This window comes from Malaclemys terrapin, chromosome 1 (assembly GCF_027887155.1).
Source record: "Malaclemys terrapin pileata isolate rMalTer1 chromosome 1, rMalTer1.hap1, whole genome shotgun sequence".
NCBI lineage: Eukaryota > Metazoa > Chordata > Testudines > Emydidae > Malaclemys > Malaclemys terrapin.
Genome location: NC_071505.1, coordinates 84,792,511 through 84,814,168, shown reverse-complemented (window position 1 = coordinate 84,814,168; position 21,658 = coordinate 84,792,511). Strand labels below are relative to the sequence as shown.

The following is a 21,658-nucleotide window of genomic DNA, read 5'->3' as shown; positions in this document are numbered from 1 at the left end:
TAGAAAACTATTCAACTAAATGAAGCGGTGAGAACTAAATTCTTCTGAAATGTAAATATTGTCAAGGGTTAAGCAGCAAACTAAAGAGATCTATGCACATCCCAAGAATACAAGAACTTCATAAATTCTTTCACCGCCCTCAGCAACTTCAGATTTGCCTGAGAAGGGAGGATGGATGCCATAGCTTCTTAGTGACAATTTTTCTGGGAGTTTCAGATGTAATCACTATATCTGTATCCAGTTGATGTAAGCAAACTGAAGTTTGCACTGAGCTTGAGGACTCTGATCAAAAACATAACGTACACTTTACAACAGGATTCTATCAGAGGTCCTGAATTTACATAAACAACTGAAGGTAATGTTGGAGAAGTGACAGTGACACTACGACTGAGATGCTGACAGAAGTTTAGCTTGATAGCTGATTACAAATATAAAAGGTCATAAGCTGAGCCCAGAAAGGGAAGAATTCACAGAAATAAAAAGCTCTGATTTAAGACTATAAAATCAAAAATCTGAATTTTCTATCCCAAACCTATGCTTGTAAAATCATGACAATTCATTGGATCAAAGTGATAGAAAAATTGTGGGAGAGCCACAGAAAATAGTTCAAGTTCAATTTAAATGGATAGAATTCTGAATTAAAGAGACACCCTGCTTCCTGTCCAACAACGTCAGTATAAATATTTTTAGCAGGTCTGGACTGTTCTGGCAAGACTTTAAAGGGTTAGGTGCTTTAAATAAAGAGTACTTCTATCAGTGTGTATCTATCCAAGGCTAGATACAAAAGTGGGCGTAGCAATACTGTTCAGGAGTTCAGAGATGTGCATTCTATTCCTGACTTTGCAGCTGACTGGTAACGTGACCTGTTTCCCCAAGTCTAAGATGGGTATATTTAAACTTCCTTTCTTTGTAAAATGCTCTGAGAGCTAGAACTGAAAAGCAATAAGTATTAACTACTTAACAGACTGGAAGCTTTTATCGTGTTCTACTTACAGAACTGCAATCCCTTCATTCTGGACAATGTGTGTCTTTATGTCTAAGGAATAAATATACTTGACAAATAACTGCTATTCGTCTTTAACCTTTGTGGAGTTTTTCCACCAATCAACTCCAAGAGAAAGCATGTCTTTACCAGGCTTAAGGGGGGGGCGGGGGAAGACTCTATATTGCGTTTTTCCCCAACATCTCACTTATCTTTTCCAGCTCTCCTTTTCCCACAGATTTCAAGACTGGATGAGACAATTCAGATCAAGTTTAACCTCCTGCATTTCAGTAATTCCAGCAATGAGCCTAATAACTTGTGGCTGAACCAGATCATCTTTAAAAAAATCAGTATCTCAGGGATGAAAAATTTACCGTCTTGCTTGGTAACACTGGTCTACAATTTTTGAGAAGACGTCTGCTTCAGAGATAAAATGTGCTATTTATTAGGTATTTTGATGTGCTGAATTCAAATATGACAATTAAAACAACTGATTGGCTACTGTTAAAATGTAAAAACTTAAATATCTTAATGTCTATGTATATTGTGTAGATAGAGTTTTAATCATAAATTGTAATCCTAGGTCTTTTCATGTGTTTATGGTTGCTTTACATGGTATTTCACCTGTCCTGTTTATGTAACACTTTAAAAATCAGCAAAAGGGTTATATAAATAAAATTTGTTATGAAACAAAAAGGCAAAAAACTATTATGTACATAGTTCAGTACTATTCAGTGTCTACTCGGCGCTTCTTGGCTTGTCTCTTGTACTCATTAAATGGAGCATCTCTTGTCACTGTCCAGCAATAGTCTGCAAGCACAGATGGGCTACATTTGCCCTGATAGCGTTTCTCCATTGTTGCAATGTCCTGGTGAAATCACTCACCGTGCTCGTCGCTCACTGCTCCGCAGTTCGGTGGAAAAAAAAAAAATCTAGAGGAGTGCAAAATATGGATCTCTAGTGACATGTTGCAACCAAGGCTTTTGTATGCCTTGAGGAGGTTTTCCACCAACAACCTGTAGTTGTCTGCCTTGTTGTTTCAGAGAAAATTTATTGCCAGTAACTGAAAGGCTTTCCATGCCGTCTTTTCCTTGCCATGCACTGCATGGCCAAATGCATCATCTCAAACAAGTTCACGAATCTGAGGACCAACAAAGACACCTTCCTTTATCTTAGCTTCACTTAACCTTGGAAATTTTCCATGGAGGTACTTGAAAGCTGCTTATGTTTTGTCAATGGCCTTGACAAAGTTCTTCATCAGACCCAGCTTGATGTGTAAGGGTGGTAATAAAATCTTCCTTGATTCAACAAGTGGTAAATGCTGAACACTTTTCCTCCCAGGCTCCAATGACTGTCGGAGTGGCCAATCTTTCTTGATGTAGTGGGACTCTTGCACAACTATCCCATTCGCAGAGAAAACAGCAGTACTTTGTGTATCCAGTCTGCAGACCAAGCAAGAGAGCAACAACCTTCAAATCGCCACAGAGCTGCCTGATGTTGGTCATAGTTTATGCACCTCAAAAGTTGTTTCATGTGGTCATAGGTTTCCTTCACATGGACTGCATGACCAACTGGAATGGATGGCAAAACATTGCCATTATGCAGTAAAACAGCTTTAAGACTCGTCTTCGATGAATCAATGAACAGTCTCCACTCATCTGGATCGTGAACGATGTTGAGGGCTGCCATCACACCATCGATGTTGTTGCAGGCTACAAGATCACCTTCCATGAAGAAGAATGGGACAAGATCCTTTTGACGGTCATGGAACATGGAAACCCTAACATCACCTGCCAGGAGATTCCACTGCTGTAGTCTAGAGCCCAACAGCTCTGCCTTACTCTTGGGTAGTTCCAAATCCCTGACAAAGTCATTCAGTTCACCTAGTGTTATGAGGTGTGGTTCAGAGGAGGAGGATGGGAGAAAATGTGGGTCCTGTGACATTGATGGTTCAGGACCAGAAGTTTCATCCTCTTCCTCGTCTGACTCAAATGAGAATGATTCTGGTGCATTAGGAACCGGCAGTCCTTCTCCATGGGGTACTGGGCGTATAGCTGATGGAATGTTTGGATAATGCACAGTCCACTTTTTCTTCATTGACACACCTTTCCCAACTGGAGGCACCATGCAGAAGTAACAATTGCTGGTATGATCTGTTGGCTCTCTCCAAATCATTGGCACTGCAAAAGGCATAGATTTCCTTTTCCTGTTCAACCACTGGCAAAGATTTGTTGTGTTGTAGCATATGTGTGGGGCCCACCTCTTGTCCTGATCTCCAATTTTGCAGCCATAATAAAGGTGATAGGCTTTCTGAACCATAGTGGTTATATTGCGCTTTTGTGATGCAAAAGTCACTTCACCACAAACATAGCAGAAGTTATCTGCACTGTTCACACAAGTACAAGGCATCTCTGCTCACTTTGGCTAAACAGAAATGTGTCCCTTTGCAAAATCAAACACTGACAAAATCAGAGAGCACGACACTGTATGATTTCTAGAGCTGATATAGGGCAATTTGTTCAGCAGAGTGATGTAAGCTTCCTTATGATTGCATCATCCATGACTTCTAGGAATAACGTGATGAAATTCATATCATGTATGACGCAATACCAGCTTCAGATTGCATCATTCATTGTTTTGCCTAAAAAGCAAGTACTGTCCAAACCCAGTCATAGATTTATTCATAGATCCCGTCAAAGATGTATTTTAGTCATTTCTAGTTTAAACGGAGATCCCTTCCCTTTATAACTCACTTATCCTCCACCATTCCCAAGTCAAGCGTCATATATACTGACCCAATAGCATATCTTGAAAACTAGAGCCAATCAACAATTTTAAGCATCATTTTCGTTCTCAGAGACCCAGAATTAGTAAAGTTTGACTACTTTTATTTCAGAAGTATTTTGGCTGTAGAGAAGTGTAATTTATTCCAGTGGTTAGTTCTCCTCAGTTAGAGGTTTGCACACTTTCCTCTGACAAATTTCTCTTTTCCTCCTCCTCCACCCATCAACACACAGGCTCACTCCTGTTGTCCCCTCTTACTCCTGCAGGGAAGCAGACACGGTATCTGGCTTGCTTAGATTCCTAGCTCACTTTATCCACGGCAAGTAACAGCGCCAGCTGTTCTATTTTCTGGCTTTCCTCCTTCCTCATGAAGAAGTGGTAGTGTCTGAGATACTGTGTTCACAGCTAGTACTCAAAGGAGCAGTTCCTGGGCTACTCTGTTGCCTGGCTTGATAACTTCCCAAAGAGGAAAGAGCCGGCAACTCTGCTCCCTAGGTTTAGTCAGCCCACTCGTATGTCCAAACTCCATACACCAAGTTTTTTTTTAAACCCTGATACAGTGGGTCAATATTGGTGAGCTCAAGTTCAGAGCCCATCCCAATTTTGAGAAAAGTTAATTCTGTCTCCAACACATCATTAGTGTGAAAGAATGCTATGTTTTGTTCTTGCTCATAAGGATATAGAGAGGGAGCAAGGAGAGGCAGCACAGCCAGAAGGGAAGAGGCGGAACCAGAGTCTCTCTGCTTCTGGCCACACTGCTCTCCCTCCAGCCTCCGAAGCAGCTGCAGCTCTGGAGCAGCTCCAGCCCAGCCCGCGGCCGCGCTGCCCGGCCTGCTGGAGCAGCTCCAGCCAGGTCGGAGACATCCTCCCCTAGCCCTCCACAGATAAGGTGGGAAGGGATGGGGTGGGGAGAGTGAGGGAGTCCTGGGCTAGGGGTGGGTCACGTGGAGGGTGGTCACAAGGGTTACTCCCCTGATTTCCAGCTTCTCCCCCCTGTTCAGGGTAAGTAGCTGGTGCGCCGGGACACATTGTTTACTTAAGTTTACTTCCGTGCCTGCAGACGCTTGAGGTAAACAAACCATCTCGACCTACCAGCGAATTATTCTGATGGCCTGGGAGCCAAAGTTTGCTGACCCCTGAATTATAGGGTCAGCTTATGAATGGGTTATAAACATTTTCCATTTTTACTTATCCATCTTCGGAGGGTGGGGGAAGGAGGCTTATAAGCAAACCGGCTTATGAGAGAGTATATACGGTACTCATTCTTAACTTAACTCAAGCAATTTTACCTTCTTCATTGTCACTGTACTGGTCAGAATCATTATTTCCATTCTGTTTGGTGTTCTCAGCTGATGAAGAAACTGTTGGTAGAAGTGTCGATGACCCCAACTCTGGGCCTTGTTCCTTCATTTTCTGCAATTTTTTCTCATAGATCTTTCTTGTAGTAGCTGTAACAAGGCAGAAAATATATTCAAAGAATTAAGATAGATTGTGCACCTTTACTTGACTCCAATGTTGGACCTTCCTGGTTTACAGACCCTTAGCGGTCTTACTGGCTACTTCTCTTATGACTTGCCTCTGTTTGGCCAAACAGGTTTAGAAAGTAAAAAGCTACTCAACACAGGATGTGCCTGCTTAAGACAATTAAAAATAATAATAAATAATAATAATAAAATAGTCAGAGCATTCTACTCACCTGTTTTATTCCTATAATATGAAGAGAGCATGCTGGATCTTTGCTTGAGCCATAAGTGTCCCTTCCCCAATCAATGCAAGTGGCAGGTTAGTTTCATTGTTTAGTTGTTGGTGGGTTAAAAGGAAAATGTATTAATGCTGAGCTAAGAATATCTTTTCTTCAACTAGTAAGGCACACAGATCTGCCTGTCAGTCTTCAGCTTGCTCACAGGTTTGGTTCTGCCCCCAGAATTAGTCACTGGAAGTAAAGAATGCCGCTTGGGCAAATGCCTGACATCCATGGCATAAGAGGAGAGAGTGTGGAAGTATCAAAAGGAATTTGGTCTACTGTTAGGTATCCATACACAAAATCAACCCCTAGAGGCACAATAATCAAAGGAACCATGGATCTCCTAAATAGCAGTTTTTAGCTTCTCCAGGATCTGGTCTGTACACTGTTGGCAGCTATTGGCTAGTTTCTGGAGGGGACCTTAAGTAAACAACTTTATATAAGAGGGACAGACAAATCATTTCCTATCAGGTGCCACTATCAGAAATATCAGTACCTTTATGAAAGTACTCAACGAGCTGTGGCTAGACAGACAAATGCTGTTTAATGAAGGAACCTCCTGCAAGCAGTACAGATAGGTATGTAAGACATATCTCCTTCAGGTCTATTGGTGAGAAAAATCTCTGGGAGATAGCTACTAGGGTGTACATTAGTGTCTGCCTCTCAGAAGCTTGTTAAAAGTAATTCAGATAAATTATTTCTCTTCCCACACGATCAATTGTGAACCAAGATTAGCAAGCAAGAAAACAGTTTCTATTAGAGATATCTAAAAGTAGCATTACTTCCTTCCTACTCGCTTTTTTTTAATGGGTTGTTTAAAGTTTAAATCTGCATCTGGGAGTTTTGATCAATTTTTCCTCATATTCCTTTTGGGCTATATCCAGAAGTCATTCATCTAATGTGGTAAGCATCCAGCTTTCTGCAAACAGAAGTATACTAGCAAATCATTCTGTCTGCTTTAAGGAATTTAGCAGGCATCTTATGAATTTGCCCTGAATCTATTTACCCCTGTTGCATTAGTTCTCTTGTATTTGTTTGCTAAGAAACTTTAGAACTATTGGATTTATAGGATTTTGAGTATGGCTTATATTCTTCTTGTATTGATTCAGACATTAGGACCTTCCTAACTTCTTGTCCAGAGAGCTTTCCCACTTAATACTTAGTGGTGCCAACTGTTTGGCCTGGATGCCCACTTCCACTAGGTATAGTATAAATACAAGACAACACTGTAGTCTATTATTCCAGCTATGAAACACAGGATACCTAAAGAGGCAGCGGACGTTATTGTAACTACAGAGATCTTTCAAAGTGGAGTCTACTCACAAAAATTTTATAGCCTGAAGATGTATGAGATCAAGTGCATCTCTTCCATATCAGAGATGCTCATGCAAACCCCATGAAGGCTGTCAATGCCCTGAAAGTAGCGGATGTTGCTTTGTTTCTACTCAAGCATGAGCCTACCAAGTTTTCCTTCGGAGGGAGTGGCAGTGTCTTTCTCAAGACCGTGTGATCCATTTTTGGTAGGTCACCATGTCTGTTCCGATTCAAATTAAGGAATCTTCCCAATTATAGGTTAAGCATTTGGATTTTGTAGGTGGCTCTTCCTCCAGTGTTACTTTAAGGCTTTTATGTACGTTTCTGCACTGGCTGTTTATGCATACTTTCTGCCCCAAAGTCAGCACAGAAAAATCTGAGACAGGCAACGTGGACTAACATATCTCTGTAGCTAACAGTTCCATTAGAGCTCTGCTGCAGAGGATACGAAACAGGCTAAGTATATACCTACACCAGCAATTTAGATGTTTGAACCTATTTCAACTGGGGAAGGAGTCGTCCAATAGCAAACAGTTTAGAGTAGGAAAGTTCAATCTTTGGTGTTTTAAAGAGACTACTGGCACCATCTCACTGCAGTCACATTCTGCGATTACTAGTCTTGGGGATGCATACTCAAAAAGGGATTTTTCGGGGACAGGGAAGAAAAACAAACAAAAACCTATTAACAGGGAATTGCAGTGTGAAAGCATTTATATTTGCGATTCCACCTCTGCTTTCCCAACAGCTCCCTAACATTACTGTGCATCATGTTTCTTCAAGTCAGCTTGCTGAGTAATGCAAATTCTTTCCTGACTGGTGTGCAGGTGACCTATGAAAGTCATGAGCCACAGAAAGGTATATAAATTATTGGCTACATGGAGGTCTAATGCCCAGTTTCTCAAACCTACTCCATGAATTGTATTTGTTCAGACTATAGAAAAAATATTCTGAAAAAGGTAGATGAAAGTGACTTAAAAATCAGATGAATTAAATATTTTTATAAAAATAAGCCTATTTAAATTTAAATTTGAAGGTATGCAACCTATGTTTAGGCCTAAACTTACTATAATTAACTTAGATAATATTTTATCTAATGTAAATTAAGTTTTAATATTATTTAAGTTTGCAGATTATACTAAACTGCTCAAGATAGTCTGCTTTGGTCTCAACTGTGAAGAACTTCAAAAAGATCTCACAAAACTAAGTGACTGGGCAACAAAATGGCAAATTAAATTTAATGTGGATAAATGTAAAGTAATGCACATTGGAAAAAAATAACCCCAACTATACATACAAACTAATTTAGCTACAACGAGTAGGGAAAAAGATCTTGGAGTCCTCATGGATAGTTCTTGGAAGATGTCCACGCAGTGTGCAGAGGCGGTCAAAAGAGCAAACAGGATGTTAGGGATCATTAAAAAGGGGATAGAGAATAAGACTGAGAATATATTATTGCCCTTATATAAATCAATGGTATGCCCACATCTCGAATACTGCATATAGATGTGGTCTCCTCATCTCAAAAAAGATATACTGGCACTAGAAAGGGTCCAGAAAAGGGCAACTAAAATAATTAGGGGTTTGGAATGGGTCCCATATGAGGAGAGATTAAAGAGGCTAAGACTCTTCAGCTTGGAAAAAAGGAGACTAAGGGGTGATATGATAGAGGTATCATGAATGATGTGGAGAAAGTGGCTAAGGAAAAGTTATTTACTTATTCCCATAATACAAGAACTAGGGGTCACCAACTGAAATTAATAGGCAGCAGGTTTAAAACAAATAAAAGAAAGTTCTTCTTCACACAGCGCACAGTCAACTTGTGAAACTCCTTACCTGAGGAGGTTGTGAAGGCTAGGACTATAACAGTGTTTAAAAGAGAACTGGATAAATTCATGGTGGTTAAGTCCATTAATGGCCATTAGCCAGGATGGGTAAGGAATGGTGTCCCTAGCCTCTGTTTGTCAGAGGATGGAGATGGATGGCAGGAGAGAGAGAGAGAGAGAGAGAGAGAGAGATCACTTGATCACTGCCTGTTGGTCCACTCCCTCTGGGGCACCTGGCATTGGCCACTGTCGGTAGACAGGATACTGGGCTAGACAGACCTTTGGTCTGACCCGGTACGGCTGTTCTTATGTTTATGTTCTACTTATTATGCAGTATATGTTTGAAGCTGAAGTTTTCAAGGTAGTCAGACGACTGACCTGGTGGAAGTCACTGGCTAAGCACTTGGAACCAGAGTTTGTTGAAGTACTGAACTATCTTTTGACAGCAATAGCCTCTTCTGCACATGCTCTCTTCATGAATTTGTCAGCTTTGAAGTAGTAATTGAAGTGAATAAACTGAAATGGAGTTGAAACAGCAGGAAAGTTTATCTTCCTCTTCCAAACTACAAACATGAACTAGGTGGGAAAGGATGAGAGCTACAGTTCTAAAAATCTTGGAAGGATGTGATGACCAGAAACAAATCAATTCACGTAACTATAGTCAGTTAGTTTTAAATATAAGATACGTTTTGATAAACTTGTTTTACCTTGTGTATCCAGCACATTTAAAGTAGCTTTATTTTTAACAAAAAAAGTAAATACTGTGGTTTTGTGCATTTTTAATTGCATTCCAGTTTTCATCCAAACAGAGCTTGACACAAATCACAAGTAAAAAATTAATCTAGTAAATAACACATCAGTCACCAAAAGATGGTGAGAGTCTGACCGGGCAAGGAAAGGAAATGAGACAATATCGGTCAGCATGAGAGGCAGCACACCAGGAGCCTAACCATTGTCAATTTTTTTGACTAGGCCTCTTGGCAATGTAGATCATGTTTTAATGATTACAACCAATTAGCCTCTTTTTAGGGAAGTAACTAAAGTACAAAAGCAAAACAAGATTAAAATAGATTTAAATCAAGGTATGCTAATTGTTGATTTAAAATCAATCCACTAATTCTAAGGTTGTACAATTAGTCTTCTCATTAATGTAAATTGTTTAATTTTACGTGTATGGATATTTGTAAGTTAAATTACCTGTTTGGAGTACAAACTCTGTTTAGCAATGGTTGTTGCAATTACCTTCTGATAAAAAACCAGAAGTGTATTTTATTTTACTTAAATCATACTTCTCACAGAAAATTTAGACTACCGTATTAGCTCTTTACACTGTGAGCTCTGCAGCACAGACCATATATTACTTATGTGATGCAATAGTTGTATGTAATTATACATAGTAAATCAGTAGTATAGGATATATTTTACCTACCTAAAATTGGACCAGGGGTCACTCCATATTTTACAAGTTGCTCTTGAAGGTCTTCATTACTGAGCTCTGTTACATCTAGGTCATCTTTCTCCTCCAGCCTGGGCTTGTCTGTTTTCTTTGTGGCTTTCTGTAAAGGGAAAAGAAAGAAAGGGAAAAAAATTACACCATTTCTCCACACATTACAAAACCAAAGTCTTTGTCCCTATTGAAGGAGTAGAGAGACTGCATGTGGGCTGTACTGAAGCAACAGAGGACAGCAGTTTTGATATTCACTCATTTTTGTTTAGTAGTGTTACCTTTATCAATACCAGATAATAATATTTCACCCAGCATGGAAGTCTTAAATGAACATAGGCCAGTTGTCATGAAAGAACAATGTGTTTTAAGAGCCTCAGAGATCAGATCCTACACATTTTTCTTATCTTCTATGCGGATTGAGACTAGCACAGGCCATCACAAGTCTTATCTTTCCTACAATGGATAGATCAGGTTTGAAAACTTCCCCAACACCTATTTGCCTGAAGACTACACCTACTAGCCCACCAAGCTGAAAAATACCTTTGCCATCACACCCCACAAGCTCTGTGTGTATTTAGTTTCTAGTGGCATATCTCCACTACCCTTGTGGACACACAGGAAATCTTGGGCCTTTGAGCACCTCTTTCCTCTTAAGGTAGTAATGGGCTCATGAGCTCCTCTGCTCCTGCCACTCCTCACCATTCTCTGGAGAGTTGCATACATTTTAGTAAAAAAAAAAAAAAAAAAAAAAAAAAAAAAAAAAAAACCACACACACCACAAACACCCCCCCCCACCCAAATCCTATCTACATTATTGCTGCCACTATTGCTACCACTGGTGAAATTCTAAATTGGTCACTGCAGACAAAGCCAGGGGCAATCAGCAAACACAGTCTACAACTTTTATAACTCTCTGCCAAGCTGCACTATTCCTCAATAGGAAACTTATTCACGTCTCACCTGAAAATTTCCTTTCTTGGAGTAACGAAGCCTGCAGATCCATAGCATTGGGTACTCTGCTCTCTGCAGCCTTGGAGACTGACCAAACCTGTCAGAGGCAGGAGAGGTGTGGCTTCACCTCTGAGAAACTGCCAGTTGTTACACTTCCATAGCCTAGGAAAAGCTAGTTTTCCTCTATATCCAGGAGGAAAAGTAAGTATTAAGACTAAACAGAAAAAGCCTCCTGCAAAGCAAGGATTTCAGTGAATAACTAACTGAATGCCAATTAATAAATTCGCTATCCTTTTCCAACGAATAGCCCATTCAGGGTGGGTGGGATGTGTGGACCTCTTTACTCCAAGAAAGAAAGTTTTCAAGTAAGATATAGATAAATTTTCCTATTCTTGCTTGAATGAATGTAATGCAATGCAATAAAGTACATGGCAGATCAGCGAAACAAGGATTTTATAGCGGTGTCCACTCAGATGGTGGGAAAGAGGACCATATACTGTTATGTACAGATGTTAGAGGGGATAACCCTTTCCTGACAGGTGCTCCTCACTGTAATGTCACAAAAACTATCTACCAAACCAGCATCCAATGACTGGATGTCCAGCTTGTAGAATTCAAAGGTGATATGAACAAGATGACCAGATAGCAGTTTTACAGATTTTCTTGTATGTGGCAAATGATATTTCTGCCCATGAAAGTGCCACAGCTCTAGTGGAGTGAGCTCTGATACTGGAAAATAGAATTAGGCTTTTTGACTTTTATGCTATGCGTCTGAGATGCAGCATCTCAGCCACCGGGGGGGGACCCCCCCCCAAAAAACAAAAAACCAACCCCCCAAAAAACCGCTTTCCCTTTGACACTGGATAATAAAGTACAAGAGCATTTGTCTTTCTGACCTGACCTGTGTGATGAATATACACTTGAGAGGTCTGGAGACATCCATATACCAAAATTTGTCTTTGGAGTACAACGGAACTGGTCGGAGTTCCTAAGTCAGCTATCCTGTGCTCAGACAAGACTATCATCATAAAAAAAAAGGGGGGGCACTTTAATGGTTAGATAGTAATGAGACACCCTGCATTTGAACCACTCATTAAGGTCTATAATGGCACTGAGATCACCACGTAAGATTCAGTAAGAGAACTTTATGCAAATCGGGAAGATGTTGCTCTCGTAAAAAAAAAAGTGCTAAAATGCTGGACATCTGGTGACGATGAAATTCACTACTTATCTACTACACTAAGGATTCTAGACAAAGCAGCAACCTGACCTCTGAGAGCCTGAAGTGCCAGGCCTAATCCAAGTACATTTTGAAGAAATCTGAGAAAATGTGGTACTGATGCAGATATGGGGGACAACGCTGTTGTCCTAGCATCAGTGGTTTAAACCTCAAATGGGTCCATAAATATGCTGAATTAGTATATTTCTTTCTGGAAGCTAAAGTTGTGGATATTGGCACACTAAATAATCTCTTTGGCCTCAGAGGCTCTGCTCAAGAACCAGGAAGCTAGGCTAGGACTGTCTGGATTCTGATCCAGACCTCTCAAAGTGCATATTCATCACACAGGTCAGGTTAGAAAGACAAATGCTCTTGTACTTTATTATCCAGTAGCCCTTGTAAGATCATCTCTCTTCTGAATGGAAAGCACATGGGAGGTATTTATACCTTGTCAAGGGGATCAGAGAACCAGCTCTCCGTGGCCAGACTGGGGATAGCAGAATTACCAGTGCTACTTTCTCTCCTTAAGCATTCTGGTGAGGAGAGGAAAAGTGGGGCAAAGGCATAAAAAGGAACTTTTTGATCATCTTTGCAACAAGGTATCTGTTGCCGTGGTTGTGAACCAACCAGAAAGAGAACAATACTAAAACTTTGTGATTCCAGTCGGAGACAAATAGAGCTACTGCGGAGAGAATTTCTTTACCAGAAGAGTGCAATCGTTCCCATTCTCAATTATCTAATTTTGCCTTCGGAGCAGTCAGCCGCAACATTCCATTTTGACTTTGATGTTTAGGGAGCAAATGGGCAAAAGGAATGCACAGTCAAAGGCATCAGGTGGCGAGCTTCTCTCTGGAGGACTGTATCTGCCATTATACTCCGTGGACGTGAGCAGGGGAACCAGGTGCTGAGTATTATTTGCCCTGCTGCCCTCTGCAGAATTATGCAGCTTGCGGGAAACTGATTTCACTGTGTGCCAACTAGAGGAATCCCATGAATCCGACTCTTCAGAAGATGGGATAAGAGAACATTTTCTTTTTTTGGAGTGTTTTATGTTGGGGCAACTAGGGGGATCTGAACACCTGAGAGACCACTTTCTTCTGCCTCCCCTTGATCCTCCTCCTCCTCCTCAGGAGAGAGAGAGAGAGAGAGAGAGAAACTTCAGACTTCTGGTTCCTGGGGGTTGGGGAGGGGAGTGGGTGGTCCTTGTGGTTACTCTTTTGCAGAGCTGTCTTTTCCTGAAAAAGAGGAGGTTTGTGCTGGACTGGGTCAGAAAGAGGGCTTCCCAGGGTCTCATGCTTTGTTCAAGTCAGATTCCTTCATGTGGTCTGGAGATGTGATGGGTACCAGGCTCCGACCATGGACGTTCAAAGGGAGTCCTTGGTCCATTTGCTGCAATGGACTTACACTGCTGGTAGGAATGGAGGAAGGGATTGGGCTCAGGGGCCCCATACTAGGCTCACCTTGTCCTTGGATCCCTGTCAGTAGCTCTCTGCCATTGCAGCAGCAGTGCGCAGCTTCTCCGCAGCCAGACAATGTGTCAGAATGTGGACTTTGGTGATTGGGTGGGAAGCTTTGCTGATTCTTTGATACCATGCTTCAGCCTACTGTGGGGGAGGGGAGAGGAGAAAGGGAGCCACTGCTTGCTGATCCCAGGCTGATGCGGTCATCTGTGCCAGGCCTCGGGGATTTTGCTACTGAGATACTGCCACTGCTTTCTGGGAGCTGCCCCACTCAGGGAGGAAGGCTGCAGAAACCCTGCCCCTGCCTTAGCACTTCAGAGGCCTTGGTCTCCACAGAACAGGCACAGATTCCATGTAAGCACTTAATCAGCAGAGGAGATGCAGGAGACAATGTCTAGTTTTCCCACTTAGCCTTCTCTGCCAGGCTGCCCTCTGCCAGAGTCCCAGCAACTGTCTAGCTGCCCATTCAGAGCAGCTTTGTATAAATTTGCAAGCAAATCTGCTCTTATTTTAGGGATCACACTACTTTAAATAAAATTAAAGGGGGCATTAGTGCCAGGGTTTGATAGTATCAGCATCCCAACTGAAACTGGCTGGTTATCAGTTGCTCTGGATTTTCCACAAAGTAATATGTATCTTCTTGGGCTCTGGAGCAGAGACTTGGATTCTTTTAGCCCATAAATTCCCATGGCATGTTGCTCTCTCTACTCAAGCAAAAATGGAAGCTTCTCAATGTCTAGTTTGAGCCTGATCAAGCCCACAGCAAGAATGGTAAGGTATCTTCAGTAGAAACTATCAACTCTTTACACTTTCAGGAATTAAGTGATTCCAAGCAATCTCAAGGAGACTAGATTAGTGTGCACATGTAATCCAATTAGGGGATTAGTCATATCCCTAAACCACGTGTACCCCATTTTGGTTTTCCATATAAACATTTTAATTGCCTCAATAACTAGTTCCAAAACAGTTGAAATCTATCAAACCTACAACATAATAGAAGAACTCAATTTATAAGAGAGGCCTTTTTAAAGTTTACTTATTGGTCTGTCAGCCACACTTAGTTTGTAACATTAAGCAGGGCATTTATCTTAACCAGTTTCACATTGGCTCAATTTTTCTTACTTATCCTTAGTGGTCAAAGCAATGAAATAATTAAAGACTCAAACTCTAGTCAGCATGTTAAAACTCATGCTGGATTCTCTAGTAAGCATCTGTTCAGGCTAGTACTGTATTGTAGTGGTGTTAAGGCACTGGCCACATCACTGATCAGACTGACATTACAAAACCAAATACCTCAGCATGCTAGAGGAGTACAGCTAGGTGTAAGGGAAACAATTACAGACATTTAATATTCAAAGAAAATTTTAGAATGTTACCAGCAATAAAACATGATTTACCATGATTTACTGTTTTTCTGGACAGATATCAATTCATCTAGGACAAGTAGGAAACTTCCACAAGCAACTGCTATTAGTTTTTCCAAATTCAGAGCTTTCATTTTGAAAAGTTTTTTAAGATGTTAAGGATGCAAGGAAAACCTTCCAGCCACAGGAGGTTAAAATGGTGCACAAATGTCCTAACTGTGCAGCCAGTTCTAGCGTTTCCACAGCTATCCTGGAGATTCTACAAGCTGCAGCAGAGTGAAAACTGGCTACTCTTGCTAGTTTTCATTGCTGTTTATTCAGATCTCTGTGGGCAGCACTGAAATTGATAAGAATCAATTCAATTTCATCCCGCAGAAGCTTGGGAAGCTTCTGAGCAACAGCAATTCCATGGGAAGGGGCACTCAAGTGAAGGTGTGGACAGGAAGAGGGAGTTAAATAGTGGAAACAATACCACCCTTTCACAAGCCAGAAGCTTTAGGGAGGAGTAATGTGAGAACTCTACCTACTTTCATGGCAACCAGAAGGCTCTGGGATAAGAGAACATTTTCTTCCTTCTCCCCCACTTCCAGCAACATGAGTGGGGAGTGGAAAGACTTCAAGTTTATCAGATAACCAGAGGCATAAGTAAAGCTCCCCCTCCCCCCCCCCACACTCTTCCTAAGCAGGGCTCAAAGGACAGCATCCCTGTAGGAAATCTCAGTCTTCTCCCAACAGCTAAAGGCTACAAGGATTGATTTCTCCCATAAACTGTGCACCTGAACAGTCATCCTTCCCTATCTTTCATGTCCTCCATAGCACAATGCAAACATCCCTAAATTCTGAAGTGTTCATTTGCTCTATCATCCCCCTGCCTTTACAAAAACAAAACTATGGCTTATTGACCAAAAATAAATCAGTAATTGTTACAAAACTAGTCCAACAACCATCATTTTTTCCCTGTGTTCTCAGTTGAACCATCTCCATAGGCATCATTAGCTACTGTGATCCAAGAAAGGAGGGGGGGGGGGGGTGTCAGGCAGATGAGACACTGGAAATCTGACTCTTCAAGCCTTGGCTACTGACCTCTTGTATATGCAACCAGCTGCCTTTCTGGTTCTTTCCCCTAACTGCCAACTGGATACCATCTTTTGCTCCCTAAGCCCCTGCTACCCTCCTCCACAGAAAAGTGCAGACAGCATGCACTATAATCCAGTTAACACCCCTCATGGAGAAAGCTGGAGAGCAAGAGGCAGCTGCAGGTAGATCACAATAGTTGGGTGCCTGGCTGCAGCAAAATAGCAAATTCCACACGGACAGCAGAATTCTGTATTCTGTGGCATCTTGGAAACATACCAAATTCAATGGCTGTAGTCAAAACACCATTGGCCTCTCACCCAGATGAGAAGAGCATATCATAGGGCTGTTTAATGCCCTCTACAGACCTCTTTCCATAATTTTGCACTTGGTTCACATTTTCAGAGTTATCTTTGAAATAGGGCTGTCAAGCGATTAAAAAAATAATTGCACTGTTAAACAATAGAATACCAATTGAAATTAAATATTTTGGATGTTCTTCTACATTTTCAAATATATTGATTTCAGTTACAACACAGAATACAAAGTGTATAGTGCTCACCTTGTTATTTTGAATTACATACATAGTATTTTTTAATTCACCTCATTCAAGTACTGTAGTGCAATCTCTATCATGAAAATGCAACTTACAAATCAAGGTGGTTTTTGTTTGTTACATAACTGTAGTCAAAAAACCAATGTAAAACTTTAAAGCCTATAAGTCCACTCAGTCCTACTTCTTGTTCAGCCAATAGCTCTTCTTTTCTGCAAATGTAAAGAACGTTGCCCACTTCTTGTTTACAACATCACCTGAAAGCGAGAACAGGCATTCACATGGCACTGTTGTAGCTGGTGTCACAAGATATTTATGTGCCAGATGTGCTAAAGAATCATATGTCCCTTCATGCTTCAACCACCATTCCAGAGAACGTGTCCATGCTGATTAATAAATTTCAATTGGTATTCTATTATTTAACAGTGCAATTAAAACTGATTAATCAAGATTAGTTTTTTGGGGTTTTTTTTGGAGTTAATCCTGTGAGTTAACTGCAATCAATTGATAGCCCTACTCTGCAACCATCAATGATAGAAGCCTTAAAAAAAAGGGGGGGGGGGGGAAGCTGGGATTCTGGGTCATAGTTCTGAAGCAAGAGAGTGAATTTCAAGGCTATAGACTTTATGGCAGGGGTTCTCAACCTTTCTTTCTGCTCCCCTCCCCGCCAACAGGCTATAAAAACTCCACAGCTGTGCCACAACTGTTTTTCTGCATATAAAAGCCAGGACTGGTATTAGGGGAGGGTAGCAAGCAGGACAATTGCCCAGGGCCCCATGCCACAAGGGGCCCTGCAAAGCTAAGTTACTTAGGCTTCAGCCTCAGGGCCCCAGACTTCAGCCCCATGTAGTGTGGCTTTGGCTTTCTGCCCTGGCCCCAGCAAGTCTAATGCTAGCCCTGCTTGGCAGACCCCTTGAAACTTCCTCATGGGTTCCCAGGGGGCCCTGGGCCCCTGGTTGAGAACCACTGCTCTATGGCATCCTGCTAGTAGGCCCAGTTCTATGAAAACCAGGTGTAATATCTCCAAGCCCAAGGAATAGGTGCACAGATGGGATTGGGGTGGGCAAAAGAGACTGACAAGTTAAAAAAAACTACTACAGAGGTGTTTTTGGGAGAGAAGTGGGGAAATGATAGGAAGCTGAACACAGAGAAAAAGAAAACAGACTGACAGCAGCTCAGGAGATAGATATGCCATGATTATGATTGGCAAGGGAGAGAAAAAAAAAAGTAGACTATGGCAGGAAGAGAAAGAAGCAAGAAAAATTAGGTTTAGGGATGTCAATTAATTGCAGTTTAACTCAAGTGATAAATTGCCTAGGGAGATTGTGGAATCTCCATCTCTGGAGATATTTAAGAGTAGGCTTTTTTTTTTTTTTTTTTTTTTTTTTTAAATGGAGATATCCTACCTCCTGGAACTGGAAGGGACCTTGAAAGGTGATTGAGTCCAGCCCCCTGCCTTCACTAGCAGGTCCAAGTACTGATTTTAATTGTTTGACAGCCTTAATTAGGTTTGAACATTACTCATGTATTAGATAAAGTTTCAGTATTTGTCACACTTCAATTATTACATTGGGTTATTTGACCAATCTTACAGCTGGGCAAATATTAACAACCAAATGAGATATTAATACCAGTGAAATTCAAATATATTCATAATCCCCCCCCCCCCGACATTTGGCCAGCCCTAGTAGTAATACATTTAAGAGAATAGTTGATTGACCACACTGTAGTTCAATGCAGCATGTAACAGCACATACTGGTTTTAATTCCTTTACATTGCCTGGGACATGGGTCGGGGGTGATGGAAGGGAGAGGAGTTGTGGCACAGGCATGTTTCCACCCTTGCTAGTAGGCTTAGTCTTCTGGCTAACAGAGGTCAGAAAAACTTTAAGGGCCCAGTCCCCAGCCTTTTTTTTTTAAAAAAAATCAATCATATATGAGAGAGAGAGGTGTGAGAAATAACAGACCTCAACCCTATTGCACCTCTACAAATCCGTGTACACAGAGTCTATCCCTTACCTCTCTCTAAAAGTGCTAAGTTTCAAAACGTTCAATGAATAGAAGACTGTTGGGGGGCGGAATAGATCTGGACAAGGAGAAGAAGTCTGGAGATAAATGTGAGAAGGGAGGGACAGGCAATAGAAACAAAAGTGAAACTGTTTGAGCAGCATATTCCAGAAGTCTTGAGGTCTTTTGAGTATAGCCTTCATTGATTTGAGATGTACCATACCATTCTCTCACTAGAAGGGAAAACCTATAATGGCAGCAGGCTGTAAAAGAGACCCTGGTTTGGGAATATTTTAATGAAGTTCCTCTACCTGTGGGTAAGACAGGCATGGGTGCAAAATGCAAACAGTGCAACAAAGAAATGCAAGGCCTGGTCGCCTGAATGCAACATCATGAGAAGTGTTCCTTCTCAGGAGGAAGCTGCGTTGAAAATGATTTAAGGAACATCACTTTAGATAGATAGTGTGTACTTTTTAAAAATGAAACCTACATCTATCTCTGAGTTATAAAGAATGTGTTAAGTTTATAACAACCAAGAATGCACTTTTATGTTGTCATAACTATAAAGGGAAGGGTAACAGCTGTCCTGTGTACAGTACTATAAAATCCCTCCTGGCCAGAGACTCCAAAATCCTTTTCCCTGTAAAGGGTTAAGAAGCTCAGGTAACCTGGCTGGCATCTGACCTAAAGGACCAATAAGGGGACAAGATACTTTCAAATCTGGGGGGGGGGGGGGGGGGGGGGAGGCTTTTGTTTGTGTTCTTTGTTTGAGAGAGTGTTCCCTCTCGGGACTGAGAGGGACCAGACATCAATCCAGGTTCTCCACATCTTTCTAAACAAGTCTCTCCTATTTCAAACTTGTAAGTAAATAGCCAGGCAAGGCGTGTTAGTTTTCCTTTGTTTTCTCAACTTGTAAATGTACCTTTTACTAGAGTGTTTATCTTTGTTTGCTGTACTTTGAACCTGAGACTAGAGGGGAGTCCTCTGAACTCTTTAAGTTTGATTACCCTGTAAGGTTAATTTCCATACTGATTTTACAGAGATGATTTTTACCTTTTTTTCTTTAATTAAAAACCTTTTTAAGAACCTGATTAATTTTTCCTTGTTTAAGATCCAAGGGGTTTGGATCTTGATTCACCAGGAGTTGGTGGGAGGAAAGAGGGAAATGGTTAATTTCTCCTTGTTTAAGATCCAAGGGGTTTGGATCTTGATTCACCAGGAGTTGGTGGGAGGAAAGAGGGAAATGGTTAATTTCTCCTTGTTTAAGATCCAAGGGGTTTGGATCTTGATTCACCAGGAGTTGGTGAAGGTCTCTCAAGGCTACCCAGGGGAGGAAATTAGCCTTGGGATGGTGGCAGCGGACCAGAGCTAAGCTGGTAGTTAAGCTTAGAAGTTTTCATGCAGGCCCCTACATTTGTACCCTAAAGTTCAAAGTGGGGATACAGCCTTGACATATGTAGAAATCAATGATTAAATACAGTCTTCCTGACTAGTGATTTAAATCAAATCCACCCTGATAAATGAGTTACAGTTATAAGCAGACTTTCTTGTAGATCCTATCCAGCCCCTTAACATTGTCTGGACCAATCTCTAGCTCTGTATCACTGAAGTTTAGAATTTCCTGTGGCATTGGGAGATAAGGTAGGTAACTACTCCAGATTAGTTCCTTCAGGTTCTTTTGGATTACAAAGAATTTTGCTCATAGCAGGGCTAATTAAGTATTTGTTGTTAAAGTTGAAGCACTTTGTGTTTTCAGCGCATATAAAACTATACATAAATTCTGACACAGCAGCTTGGTTAGCAGAGGTCCACTAAATAATTTCAAACATGTTTTAGAATTTTATTTATTTTTTAATATTTTACTAACTTACAGAGTGCATGAATGCTATTCCCTTTCTGAAGTTAGAATGTATATCTGAAGGCTTTTCATCCAAGCTTCTCTTAGACCTTTGAACGGATAAAAAAATTCTCATTTCTTAAATTAGAGATTTATAGGAGGAAAAAAAAAACCCCTCTCCATTCGATAGAAGTTGGTGATGAGGAAGAAAGGAGAGAGTTATTTGAGCCACTGTGTGTGTTGCTATCTGGTTGCATGGACTCATGACCAACACATACAACTACGTAATATTTCAGATCCACATCACAGAATTGCTTCTTAGGCCTGGTCTACACTATGACTTTAATTCGGATTTAGCAGCCTTAATTCGAATTAACCCTACACCCATCCACACAACAACGCCATTTAATTCAAAATAAAGGGCTCTTTAAATCGATTTCTGTACTCCACCCTGACGAGCGGAGAAGCGCCAAAATCGATTTTAGCATTTCGAATTAGGGTTAGTGTGGCCGCAATTCGATGGTATTGGCCTCCGGGAGCTATCCCACAGTGCACCATTGTGACCGCTCTGGACAGCAATCTGAACTCTGATGCACTGGCCAGGTAGACAGGAAAAGCCCCGGGAATATTTGAATTTCATTTCCTGTTTGCCCAGCGTGGAGAGCACAGGTGACCACAGATAGCTCATCAGCACAGGTAACCATGCAGTCCGATAATCGAAAAAGAGCACCAGCATGGACTGTACGGGAGGTACTGGATCTGATCGCTATATGGGGAGAGGATTCAGTGCTAGCAGAACTTCGTTCTAAAAGACAAAATGCCAAAACTTTTGAAAAAAAATCTCCAAGGGCATGATGGAGAGAGGTCACAATAGGGACTCAGATCAGTGCCGCGTGAAAGTCAAGGAGCTCAGACAAGCCTATCAAAAAACAAAGGAGGCAAACGGTCGCTCCGGGTCAGAGCCGCGGACATGCCGCTTCTATGCCGAGCTGCATGCAATTCTAGGGGGAGGGGGCCCCCACCACTATCCCACCTGTGACCATGGATTCCGGGTCGGGGATAGTCTCATCAGCTACACCCGAGGATTCTGCGGATGGGG

General features: G+C 41.4%; 1 protein-coding gene across 7 annotated transcripts in view; it reads right to left on the bottom strand.

Annotated features, from left to right (window-relative positions):
* Nucleotides 1-21,658, bottom strand: part of TMPO (thymopoietin) — a 51,511-nt gene that overhangs the window by 17,487 nt on the left and 12,366 nt on the right. For all 7 annotated transcript variants that reach the window (XM_054028625.1, XM_054028576.1, XM_054028582.1 and 4 more), the window contains exons 2-3: nt 10,077-10,203; nt 5,056-5,214 (exon numbers count right to left, since the gene is read on the bottom strand). In XM_054028625.1, the coding sequence (XP_053884600.1) occupies nt 5,056-5,214; nt 10,077-10,203 (286 nt within the window). The remainder of the gene's footprint in view (nt 1-5,055; nt 5,215-10,076; nt 10,204-21,658) is intronic.